Below are 12,543 nucleotides of genomic sequence, written 5' to 3'. Positions count from 1 at the left end.
TGCATCTATCCTCCCTCACAATAGGGTTACACTACATCAATAACCTCCTGCAGATGGAGGTCCTCATCTTTTTTTTTATTGAGAGACCTCAGGTCTTCACTCTTTCTGTTGGATTGGATAAAATTCAGAAAAAGGTGGGGGAAGAAACCTCCAGCGATGAAATCAAAAAGGAAAGTTATCTTTTTGTAAAAAAAAATAAAAATAAAAACTTTTATTCGGTACAGTAGTACATTAAAAAAAGACATGGATACTGGTCACCACAACCTGGGATAAACATCCCAGGTTGTGATGACCAGGATACATCCCTTTTATTCGGTACAATAGTACATTAAAAAAAATAATAATATTTTTACAAAAAGATTTTTGATTTCATCACTGGAGGTTTCTTCCACCTTTTTCTATTCGCCGACGTCCAAGACTGAGACAACTCCGGGCAATGTTACTTCATTCGGCAAAGTGCTGCAACAGATGGTGAGCTGATGTTTTTGCCCTTTATTTTCCCTTTATTGTTTTCTCTGGACAGCTCACAGCCCAACACGATGCAAGACGCGGCAAATTTTAGGCCACGCCTCTGACCACACCCATTCATAATTAGTCACACCCATATCCACGTCCCAACCACACCCATTTAGCACTGCTGATCACACTGTTTCATATACAGTAATTATAAACAAAAAAATATGGCCACACAGTGCTCCATACTGTATAATGGCCACACATGATGCTCCATACTGTATAATGGCCCCACATGATGCTCCATACTGTATAATGGCCACACATGATGCTCCATACTGTATAATGAACACACATGATGCTCCATACTGTATAATGAACGCACATGATGCTCCATACTGTATAATGACCGCACATGATGCTCCATACTGTATAATGGCCACACATGATGCTCCATACTGTATAATGACTGCACATGATGCTCCATACTGTATAATGGCCACACATGACGCTCCATACTGTATAATGAACACACGATGCTCCATACTGTATAATGACCGCACATGATGCTCCATACTGTATAATGAACACACATGATGCTCCATACTGTATGACTGCACATGATGCTCCATACTGTATAATGACCACACATGATGCTCCATACTGTATATTGGCTGCACATGATGCTCCATACTGTATAATGGCCACACAGTGCTCCATACTGTATAATGGCCACACATGATGCTCAGTACTGTATAATGGCCACACATGATGCTCCATACTGTATAATTACCGCACATGATGCTCCATACTGTATAATGAACACACATGATGCTCCATACTGTATAATTACCGCACATGATGCTCCATACTGTATAATGAACACACATGATGCTCCATGCTGTATAATGGCCACACAGTGCTCCATGCTGTATAATGGCCACACATGATGCTCCATACTGTATAATGACCACACATGATGCTGCATACTGTATAATGACCGCACATGATGCTGAGGGGTCGGTCGGGAGGTGACCCAGCTTTTATATTAAAAAAAAAAAAACAGCCACAAACCTTGCTCTCAGGTGCCGCTCCCTGCATTGTCCCCACCCTAGGCACGTAGTGCGGGACAACTAATGTCCCGCCCAGGATCGCGGGGCTGTCAAAATCAGGACGGTTGGGAGGTATGTGTCTCGCTCCATCCACCAATGTCACGTTGCACCACAGACTGTCCAGGAGTTGGCGGATGCTTCAGTCCAGGTCTGGGAGGAGATCCCTCAGGAGGCCATCTGCCGCCTCATCAGGAGCATGCCCAGGCGTTGTAGGGAGATCATACAGGCACGTGGAGGCCACACACAATACTGAGCATCATTTCCTTGTCTTGAGGCATTTCAACTGAAGTTGGATCAGCCTGTAATTTGGTTTTCCACTTTGATTTTGAGCATCTTTTCAAATCCAGACCTCCATGGTATATTAGTTGAGATTTACATTGAAAATTTTTAGGTTTTACTGTTCTCAACGCATTTCACTACATAATGAATAAAGATTTACAACTGGAATATTTCATTCAGTGATATCTAGGATGTGGGATTTTAGTGTCCTTTATTTTTCTGAGCAGTGTATATATCTCCATCCTTTCACAACATAACCAAGGTTCTTTAATGTATTGGAAGTTTATTCTCGAGTGTGGACTTTTCACACTGACAAGCTATATGTTTTCCTTTGTAATGATTAAAGGAATTGCACAGAATCGTAGATCCATCCTGTCCACAGGCTGAATGTGGTATTACAGCTCAGGTCCATCAGTTCTCTGAATGCAGGGCTGTGTATAACCCCACCCACACCACTGATTGGTAAATTTGTGTATACTGTACATAGGCAGAAAGTTGCCCATCAGTGGTTGGGGTGGGGTTACAGTACATACAAAAAGTTTGGACGCACCATCTCATTTAAAGATTTTTCTATATTTTCATGACTATGAAAATTGTACATTCACACTGAAGGCATCAAAACTATGAATTACCACATGTGGAATTATATACTTAACAAAAAAGTGTGAAACAACTGAAATTATGTCTTATATTCTAGGTTCTTAAAAGTAGCCACCTTTTGCTTTGATGACTGCTTTGCACACTCTTGGCATTCTCTTGATGAGCTTCAAGAGGTAGTCACCGGGAATGGTCTTCCAACAATCTTGAAGGAGTTCCCAGAGATGCTCAGCACTTGTTGGCCCTTTTGCCTTCACTCTGCGGTCCAGCTCACCCCAAACCATCTCGATTGGGTTCAGGTCTGGTGACTGTGGAGGCCAGGTCATCTGGCGTAGCACCCCATCACTCTCCTTCTTGGTCACATAGCCCTTACACAGCCTGGATGTGTGTTTGGGGTCATTGTCCTGTTGAAAAATAAATGATGGTCCAACTAAACGCAAATCGGATGGAATAGCATGCCGCTGCAAGATGCTGTGGTAGCCATGCTGGTTCAGTATGCCTTCAATTTTGAATAAATACCTAACAGTGTCACCAGCAAAGCCCCCCCCCACACCATCACACCTCCTCCTCCATGCTTCACGGTGGGAACCAGGCATGTAGAGTCCATCCGTTCACCTTTTCTGCGTCGCACAAAGACACGGTGGTTGGAACCAAAGATCTCAAATTTGGACTCATCAGACCAAAGCACAGATTTCCACTGGTCTATTGTCCATTGCTTGTGTTCTTTAGCCCAAACAAGTCTCTTCTGCTTGTTGCCTGTCCTTAGCAGTGGTTTCCCAGCAGCTATTTTACCATGAAGGCCTGCTGCACAAAGTCTCCTCTTAACAGTTGTTGTAGAGATGTGTCTGCTGCTGGAACTCTGTGTGGCATTGACCTGGTCTCTAATCTGAGCTGCTGTTAACCTGCGATTTCTGAGGCTGGTGACTCGGATAAACTTATCCTCAGAAGCAGAGGTGACTCTTGGTCTTCCTTTCCTGGGGCGGTCCTCATGTGAGCCAGTTTCTTTGTAGCGCTTAATGGTTTTTGCAACTGCACTTGGGGACACTTTCAAAGTTTTCCCAATTTTTCAGACTGACTGGCCTTCATTTCTTAAAGTAATGATGGCCACTCATTTTTCTTTACTTAGAATTTGTATTATGGCAAGAAAAAAGCAGCTAACAGTCTATTCAGTAGGACTATCAGCTGTGTATCCACCAGACTTCTGCACAATACAACTGATGGTCCCAACCCCATCTATAAGGCAAGAAATCCAACTTATTAAACCTGACAGGGCACACCTGTGAAGTGAAAACCATTCCCGGTGACTACCTCTTGAAGCTCATCAAGAGAATGCCAAGAGTGTGCAAAGCAGTCATCAAAGCAAAAGGTGGCTACTTTTAAGAACCTAGAATATAAGACATAACAAAAAAGTGTGAAACAACTGAAATTAAGTATATAATTCCACATGTGTTAATTCATAGTTTTGATGCCTTCAGTGTGAATTTACAATTTTCATGGTCATGAAAATACAGAAAAATCTTTAAATGAGAAGGTGTGTCCAAACTTTTGGTCTGTACTGTATGTACATACTGTAATGTATGATTATGAAGGACTACATGGCTGCAGGTTTACTAGTCCAATAGTGTTAATCCCCTTATGATAAAACTGTGATTTTATCAAAACTACAACAAGCAGCCCAGTAAGTGACACATCATTGGAATCAGGGTCTCTGCCTCTACCTTTTGTTCTCTAAGATTATTTGCCAAAAAACTGGTGACAGATTCCCTTTAAGTATACCATGCAGTAAAATAAAACACCCACCACAAACAATTGAACGCAGCTGCATCAAATTATTTATTGATAGTGCAAATAAAAATTAAAAAATAATTCTTAAACAATATTAAAACCAATTCGGCCTAAAGATAATTAACGTTACTTGATGTTACACTTTTTCATAAATAATTAGTTTTTCTAAACTTTTTTTTTTTTTTTTCAATAATACTTTGAAAAATATCAGAGCTTCAACTTTTAAACTTTATTAGAATCAGTTATTGGGGACTCGTACGGGATTAACAAAAATTGTCCTTAGTACCCATATCAACCAATCGAAGAACAGCTTTTTCCTTTTTGCAACCCACTCTGGTGAAATAAAAGCTGCACTGTGATATGGGGCCATGGGAAACGGATACCGACGTTGTTCTTTTAGTCAATTTTGAGAACTTAGGCCCATTTTGTTTCGCAGGAAACAGCGCCACCCTTGTACACTGGTTGTGCCCTAGAACTGCAGAAGTGAACGAGACTGAGCAAACATAGCCCAAGGACAAGAGCAGCAGTTGATGATAGAAAACAGACCCTACTTTTTTTTTTTTTTTTTTTTTAAATCCCGGACAACCCCTTTAAGACAACGGAGCTATATGATTGCATCGTAAAGATGATTATGTAGAACACTGAGTCTTTATACTTTGATTTCATCTTCTCCAATGAAAAATAATGGTCCTGGTGATTTTTTTTTTTTTTTTTACTATTTGTAGTTAATTTTCCAATGGGAGATAATCAAGCCGCATTCTGAAATGCTATAGTCCAGTACAAAATCCAAAAACCGACGCTATTTGCTCAATGTAAGCCTCTTTATTTGATGAAGCAAGCTGTCCCTTTCCATGTGGGCATCGGCGAGAGCCATCTTGGTTTTGGCTAATTCTCTCTTCAGACATTCGTTTTCGTCAAGAAGCTGCAGAAACAAGAAAAGAAAATGAATTACTGTCTGTACCCTTGATTAAAAAAAAAAGGCAACCCAAGCATTAAGCCTCTGCAAGAAAAAAAAAAAAAAAAAAAGGACACCCGAGCATTGAGCTTCCGCAAGAAAAAAAAAAAAAAAAAAAAAGGGCACCCGAGCATTAACCCCTTTACCCCCAAGGGTGGTTTGCACGTCAATGACCAGGCCAATTTTTACAATTCTGACCACTGTCCCTTTATGAGGTTATAACTCCGAAACGCTTCAACGGATCCTGGTGATTCTGACATTGTTTTCTCGTGACATATTGTACTTCATGATAGTGGTAAAATTTCTTTGATAGTACCTGCGTTTATTTGTGAAAAAAACGGAAATTTGGCGAAAATTTTGAAAATTTCGCAATTTTCAAACTTTGAATTTTTATGCAATTAAATCACAGAGATATGTCACACAAAATACTTAATAAGTAACATTTCCCACATGTCTCCTTTACATCAGCACAATTTTGGAACCAATTTTTTTTTTTGTTAGGGAGTTATAAGGGTTAAAAGTTGACCAGCAATTTCTCATTTTTACAACACCATTTTTTTTTAGGGACCACGTCTCATTTGAAGTCATTTTGAGGGGTCTATATGATAGAAAATGCCCAAGTGTGACACCATTCTAAAAACTGCACCCCTCAAGGTGCTCAAAAGCACATTCAAGAAGTTTATTAACCCTTCAGGTGTTTAATAGGAATTTTTGGAATGTTTAAATAAAAATGAACATTTAACTTTTTTACACAAAAAATTTACTTCAGCTCCAATTTGTTTTATTTTACCAAGGGTAACAGGAGAAATTGGACCCAAAAAGTTGTTGTCCAATTTGTCCTGAGTACGCTGATACCCCATATGTGGCAGTAAACCACTGTTTGGGCGCATGGGAGAGCTCGGAAGGGAAGGAGCGTTATTTGACTTTTCAATGCAAAATTGACAGAAATTGAGATGGGACGCCATGTTGCGTTTGGAGAGCCACTGATGTGCCTAAACATTGAAACCCCCCACAAGTGACACCATTTTGGAAAGTAGACCCCCTAAGGAACTTATCTGGATGTGTGGTGAGGACTTTGACCCACCAAGTGCTTCACAGAAGTTTATAATGCAGAACCGTAAAAATAAAAAATCATATTTTTTCACAAAAATTATATTTTTGCCCCCAATTTTTTATTTTTCCAAGGGTAAGAGAAGAAATTGGACCTCAAAAGTTGTTGTCCAATTTGTCCTGAGTACGCTGATACCCCATATGTGGCAGTAAACCACTGTTTGGGCGCATGGGAGAGCTCGGAAGGGAAGGAGCGCCGTTTGACTTTTCAATGCAAAATTGACAGGAATTGAGATGGGACGCCATGTTGCGTTTGGAGAGCCACTGATGTGCCTAAACATTGAAACCCCCCACAAGTGACACCATTTTGGAAAGTAGACCCCCTAAGGAACTTATCTGGATGTGTGGTGAGCACTTTGACCCACCAAGGGCTTCACAGAAGTTTATAATGCAGAGCCATAAAAATAAAACAAAATTTTTTTCCCACAAAAATTATTTTTTAGCCCCCAGTTTTGTATTTTCCCTAGGGTAACAGGAGAAATTGGACCCCAAAAGTTGTTGTCCAATTTGTCCTGAGTACGCTGATACCCCATATGTGGGGGGGAACCACCGTTTGGGCGCATGGGAGGGCTCGGAAGGGAAGGAGCGCCATTTGGAATGCAGACTTAGATGGAATGGTCTGCAGGCGTCACATTGCGTTTGCAGAGCCCCTAATGTACCTAAACAGTAGAAACCCCCCACAAGTGACACCATTTTGGAAAGTAGACCCCCTAAGGAACTCATCTTGATGTGTTGTGAGAGCTTTGAACCCCCAAGTATTTCACTACAGTTTATAACGCAGAGCCATGCAAATAAAAAATTTTTTTTTTTTCCACAAAAATTATATTTTAGCCCCCAGTTTTGTATTTTTCCAAGGTTAGCAGGAGAAATTGGACCCTAAATGTTGTTGTCCAATTTGTCCTGAGTACGCTGATACCCGATATGTGGGGGGGAACCACCGTTTGGGCGCATGGGAGGGCTCGGAAGGGAAGGAGCATCATTTGGAATGCAGACTTAGATGGATTGGTCTGCAGGCGTCACATTGCGTTTGCAGAGCCCCTAATGTACCTAAACAGTAGAAACCCCCCACAAGTGACCCCATATTGGAAACTAGACCCCTCAATGAACTTATCTAGATGTGTTGTGAGAACTTTGAACCCCCAAGTGTTTCACTACAGTTTATAACGCAGAGCCGTGAAAATAAAAAATCTTTTTGTTTTCCCACAAAAATTATTTTTTAGCCCCCAGTTTTGTATTTTCCCAAGGGTAACAGGAGAAATTGGTCCACAAAAGTTGTTGTCCAATTTGTCCTGAGTACGCTGATACCCCATATGTTGGGGTAAACCCCTGTTTGGGCACACAGGAGAGCTCGGAAGGGAAGGAGCACTGTTTTACTTTTTCAACGCAGAATTGGCTGGAATTGAGATCGGACGCCATGTCGTGTTTGGAGGGCCCCTGATGTGCCGAAACAGTGGAAACCCCCCAATTATAACTGAAACCCTAATCTAAACACACCCCTAACCCTAATTCCAACGGTAACCCTAACCACACCTCTAACCCTGACACACCCCTAACCCTAATCCCAACCCTATTCCCAACTGTAAATGTAATCTAAACCCTAACCCTAACTTTAGCCCCAACCCTAACTGTAGCCCCAACCCTAACCCTAACCCTAGCCCTAACCCTAGCCCTAACCCTAGCCCTAACCCTAGCCCTAACCCTAGCCCTAACCCTAGCCCTAACCCTAGCCCTAACCCTAACCCTAGCCCTAATGGGAAAATGGAAATAAATACATTTTTTTTTATTTTTCCCTAACTAAGGGGGTGATGAAGGGGGGTTTGATTTACTTTTATAGCGAGTTTTTTAGCGGATTTTTATGATTGGCAGCCGTCACACACTGAAAGACCCTTTTTATTGCAAAAAATATTTTTTGCAATACCACATTTTGAGAGCTATAATTTTTCCATATTTTGGTCCACAGAGTCATGTGAGGTCTTGTTTTTTTGCGGGACGAGTTGACGTTTTTATTGAAAACATTTTTGGGCACGTGACATTTTTTGATCGCTTTTTATTCCGATTTTTGTGAGGAAGAATGACCAAAAGCCAGCTATTCATGAATTTCTATTGGGGGAGGCGTTTATACCGTTCCGCGTTTGGTAAAATTGATAAATCAGTTTTATTCTTCAGGTCAGTACGATTACAGCGATACCTCATTTATATCATTTTTTTATGGTTTGGCGCTTTTATACGATAAAAACTATTTTACAGAAAAAATAATTATTTTTGCATCGCTTTATTCTCAGGACTATAACTTTTTTATTTTTTTGCTGATGATGCTGTATGGCGGCTCTTTTTTTGCGGGACAATATGACGCTTTCAGCGGTACCATGGTTATTTATATCTGTCCTTTTGATCGCGTGTTATTCCACTTTTTGTTCGGCGGTATGATAATAAAGCGTTGTTTTTTGCCTCGTTTTTTTTTTTTTTTTCTTACGGTGTTTACTGAAGGGGTTAACTAGTGGGACAGTTTTATAGGTCGGGTCGTTACGGACGCGGCGATACTAAATATGTGTACTTTTATTGTTTTTTTTTTTTTATTTAGATGAAGAAATGTATTTATGGGAATAATATATATATTTTTTTTCATTATTTTGGAATATTTTTTTTTATTTTTTTTACACATTTGGAAAATTTTTTTTTTTACTTTTTTACTTTGTCCCAGGGGGGGACATCACAGATCAGTGATCTGACAGTTTGCACAGCATTCTGTCAGATCACTGATCTGACATGCAGCGCTGCAGCCTTCACAGTGCCTGCTCTGAGCAGGCTCTGTGAAGCCACCTCCCTCCCTGAAGGACCCGGATCCGCGGCCATCTTGGATCCGGGGCTGGAGGGAGCAGGGAGGGAGGTGAGACCCTCGCAGCAACGCGATCACATCGCGTTGCTGCGGGGGGCTCAGGGAAGCCCGCAGGGAGCCCCCTCCCTGCGCGGTGCTTCCCTGCACCGCCGGCACATCGCGATCATCTTTGATCGCGGTGTGCCAGGGGTTAATGTGCCGGGGGCGGTCCGTGACCGCTCCTGGCACATAGTGCCGGATGTCAGCTGCGATAAGCAGCTGACACCCGGCCGCGATCGGCCGCGCTCCCCCCGTGAGCGCGGCCGATCGGCTATGACGTACTATCCCGTCCAGGGTCAGATAAGCCAAGGGCACCCCCACGGGATAGTACGTCTAAGGTCACAGAGGGGTTAAACCTCTGCAAGAAAAAAAAAGAAAAAAAAAAAAGAAGGGGCACTCGAGCATTGAGCCTCTGCAAGAAAAAAAGAAAAGTACACCCGAGAATTAAAGGGACTCTGTCACCTGAATTCGGAGGGAACAATTTTCAGCCATAGAGGCGGGGTTTTCGGGTGTTTGATTCACCCTTTCCTTACCCGCTGGCTGCAATATTGGATTGAAGTTCATTCTCACACAGCACAGATCCATTCAGTCCCACCATCCAACACAAGAGACGCTCTCACAAATCACTTAACCATCTGCTCACGCTTTCGATCCTCCTTCTCCTAGTCGCTGGAGACATATCTCCAAACCCCGGCCCCCCATGTTATAGCCAGTCAAACCTCCCAATTGCTACACCCAGAAACCCCTCTAACCTTATTAATATTCCCTGCATGTCTTCTGTCTCTTTCAATTGTGCCCTTTGGAATTCTCGCTCTGTGTGTAATAAACTCTCCTTCATTCATGACTTCTTCCTTTCTAATTCTCTTAATCTCCTGGCTCTTACTGAAACCTGGATTCAGCAGTCAGACACCACTGCTGCTGCTGCTCTTTCATATGGTGGACTACACTTTTCTCATACCCCAAGATCAGACAACAGAGCAGGTGGAGGCGTTGGCCTGCTCCTTTCACCCAAATGTACTTTCCAAGTTATCCCCCAAGTACCCTCACTTGTCTTCCCTTCCTTTGAGGTCCATGTGGTCAGACTCTACGTCCCCTTCTCCATGCGAGTGGCGGTGGTGTATCGTCCTCCCGACCCCTCTCATCAGTTCCTGGATCACTTTGCCACCTGGCTTCCACACTTTCTCTCCTGTGACACCCCCACCCTTATCATGGGTGATTTCAACATCCCCATTGCCTCTCCCCTCTCCCCATCTGCTTCTCACCTTTTATCTCTATCCTCCTCTTTTGGCCTCTCGCAGCATACTAACTCTCCAACACATGAAGATGGAAACTCCCTTGACTTGGTCTTCTCCCGACTTTGCTCAGTGGATGATTTCACAAACTCCCCTCTCCCGCTCTCTGACCACAACCTTCTTTCATTCTCTATCAAGAACTGCCATCCCGCTCAGGTCACCCCCACTTTCCACACTTATAGAAACATACAGGCCATTAACACCCAGAAACTTATGAAGAACTTGCAGTCCTCATTGGCCCCTATCTCCTCCATCTCATGTCCTGATTCTGCATTGAAGCATTACAATGAAACCCTGCAAAGTGCTCTGGATGAAGCTGCTCCTCCTATACATAAAACAACTCGGCACAGACGGCAACAACCATGGCACACGCTGCAAACACATTTCCTGCAGCGGTGCTCCAGGTGCGCAGAACGTCTGTGGAGAAAATCTAATCTACCCGAAGATTTCATCCATTATAAGTTCATGCTAAAGACATACAATTCTGCCCTTCACCTCTCCAAACAAACCTACTTCAACACCCTCATCACCTCCCTGTCCAATAACCCTAAACGTCTCTTTGAGACGTTCCAGTCCCTACTCAACCCAAGAGAGCAGGCCCCAACCACGGATCTCCGTGCTGACGATCTGGCCAATTACTTCAAAGAAAAAATTGACCACATTCGACAGGAAATCATCTCCCAATCTCTTCATACCATGCACTGTCCTCCCTCCCCCACTGCATCTAGTTCACTCTCTGACTTTGAAGCAGTTACAGAAGAAGAAGTAAGCAGGCTCCTTGCATCTTCTCGCCCGACCACTTGCACCAGTGACCCCATTCCGTCACATCTCCTCCAGTCCCTTTCCCCAGCTGTCACCTCTCACCTAACAAAAATATTCAACCTTTCCCTCACTTCCGGTATTTTTCCCTCCTCATTTAAGCATGCCATCATACATCCATTACTTAAAAAACCATCCCTCGATCAAAACTGTGCCGCTAATTATAGACCTGTCTCTAATCTTCCCTTCATCTCTAAACTCCTCGAACGCCTGGTCCACTCCCGTCTTACCCGCTATCTCTCAGATAACTCTCTTCTCGACCCTCTTCAATCTGGCTTCCGCTCTTTACACTCTACTGAAACTGCCCTCACTAAAGTCTCTAATGACCTACTAACAGCTAAATCTAATGGTCACTACTCCATGCTAATTCTCTTGGATCTCTCTGCAGCATTCGACACTGTGGATCATCAGCTCCTCCTCACTATGCTCCGCTCCATCGGCCTCAAGGACACCGTTCTCTCCTGGTTCTCCTCCTATCTCTCTGACCGATCCTTCACTGTATGTTTTGCTGGTTCCTCCTCCTCTCACCTTCCCCTTACTGTTGGGGTTCCTCAAGGATCAGTCCTAGGCCCCCTCCTCTTCTCGTTGTATACTGCCCCTATTGGACAAACAATCAGTAGATTTGGCTTCCAGTACCATCTCTATGCTGACGACACCCAATTATACACTTCTTCTCCTGATATCACACCGACCTTTTTAGAAAACACCAGGGATTGTCTTACCGCTGTCTCTAACATCATGTCCTCCCTCTATCTGAAACTGAACCTGTCTAAAACTGAACTCCTTGTGTTCTCTCCTTCTACTAACCTACCTTTGCCTGACATTGCCATCTCCGTGTGCGGTTCCACCATTACTCCAAAGCAACATGCCCGCTGCCTTGGGGTCATCCTTGATTCTGACCTTTCATTCACCCCCTACATCCGATCACTGGCTCGCTCTTCTTACCTGCATCTCAAAAACATTTCTAGAATTCGCCCTTTTCTTACTTTCGACTCTGCAAAAACTCTGACTGTTTCACTTATTCATTCTCGTCTGGACTATTGTAACTCTCTACTAATCGGCCTCCCTCTTACCAAACTCTCCCCGCTCCAATCTGTCCTGAATGCTGCTGGCAGGATCATATTCCTCACCAACCGTTACACCGATGCCTCTACCCTGTGCCAGTCATTACACTGGCTACCCATCCACTCCAGAATCCAGTACAAAACTACTACCCTCATCCACAAAGCACTCCATGGCTCAGCACCACCCTACATCTCCTCCCTG

The 12,543-nt window shown here is 43.2% G+C and overlaps 1 protein-coding gene across 2 annotated transcripts in view; it reads right to left on the bottom strand.

The window, feature by feature from the left end:
- Nucleotides 1-4,763: 4,763 nt before the first annotated feature.
- The window catches only part of BLTP3B (bridge-like lipid transfer protein family member 3B), a 97,195-nt gene continuing 89,415 nt past the window's right edge, over nt 4,764-12,543 (bottom strand). The window contains exon 21 of one of the 2 annotated variants that reach the window (XM_069763468.1): nt 4,764-5,148. In XM_069763468.1, the coding sequence (XP_069619569.1) occupies nt 5,026-5,148 (123 nt within the window). In that variant the 3' untranslated portion in view covers nt 4,764-5,025. The remainder of the gene's footprint in view (nt 5,149-12,543) is intronic. The other variant, XR_011320668.1, reaches the window with a different exon arrangement.

The sequence above is a fragment of the Ranitomeya imitator genome, chromosome 4, assembly GCF_032444005.1.
Source record: "Ranitomeya imitator isolate aRanImi1 chromosome 4, aRanImi1.pri, whole genome shotgun sequence".
Classification (NCBI taxonomy): domain Eukaryota; kingdom Metazoa; phylum Chordata; class Amphibia; order Anura; family Dendrobatidae; genus Ranitomeya; species Ranitomeya imitator.
Note: the sequence above shows the minus strand (reverse complement) of the source record. Positions and strands in the feature narration are given on the sequence as shown.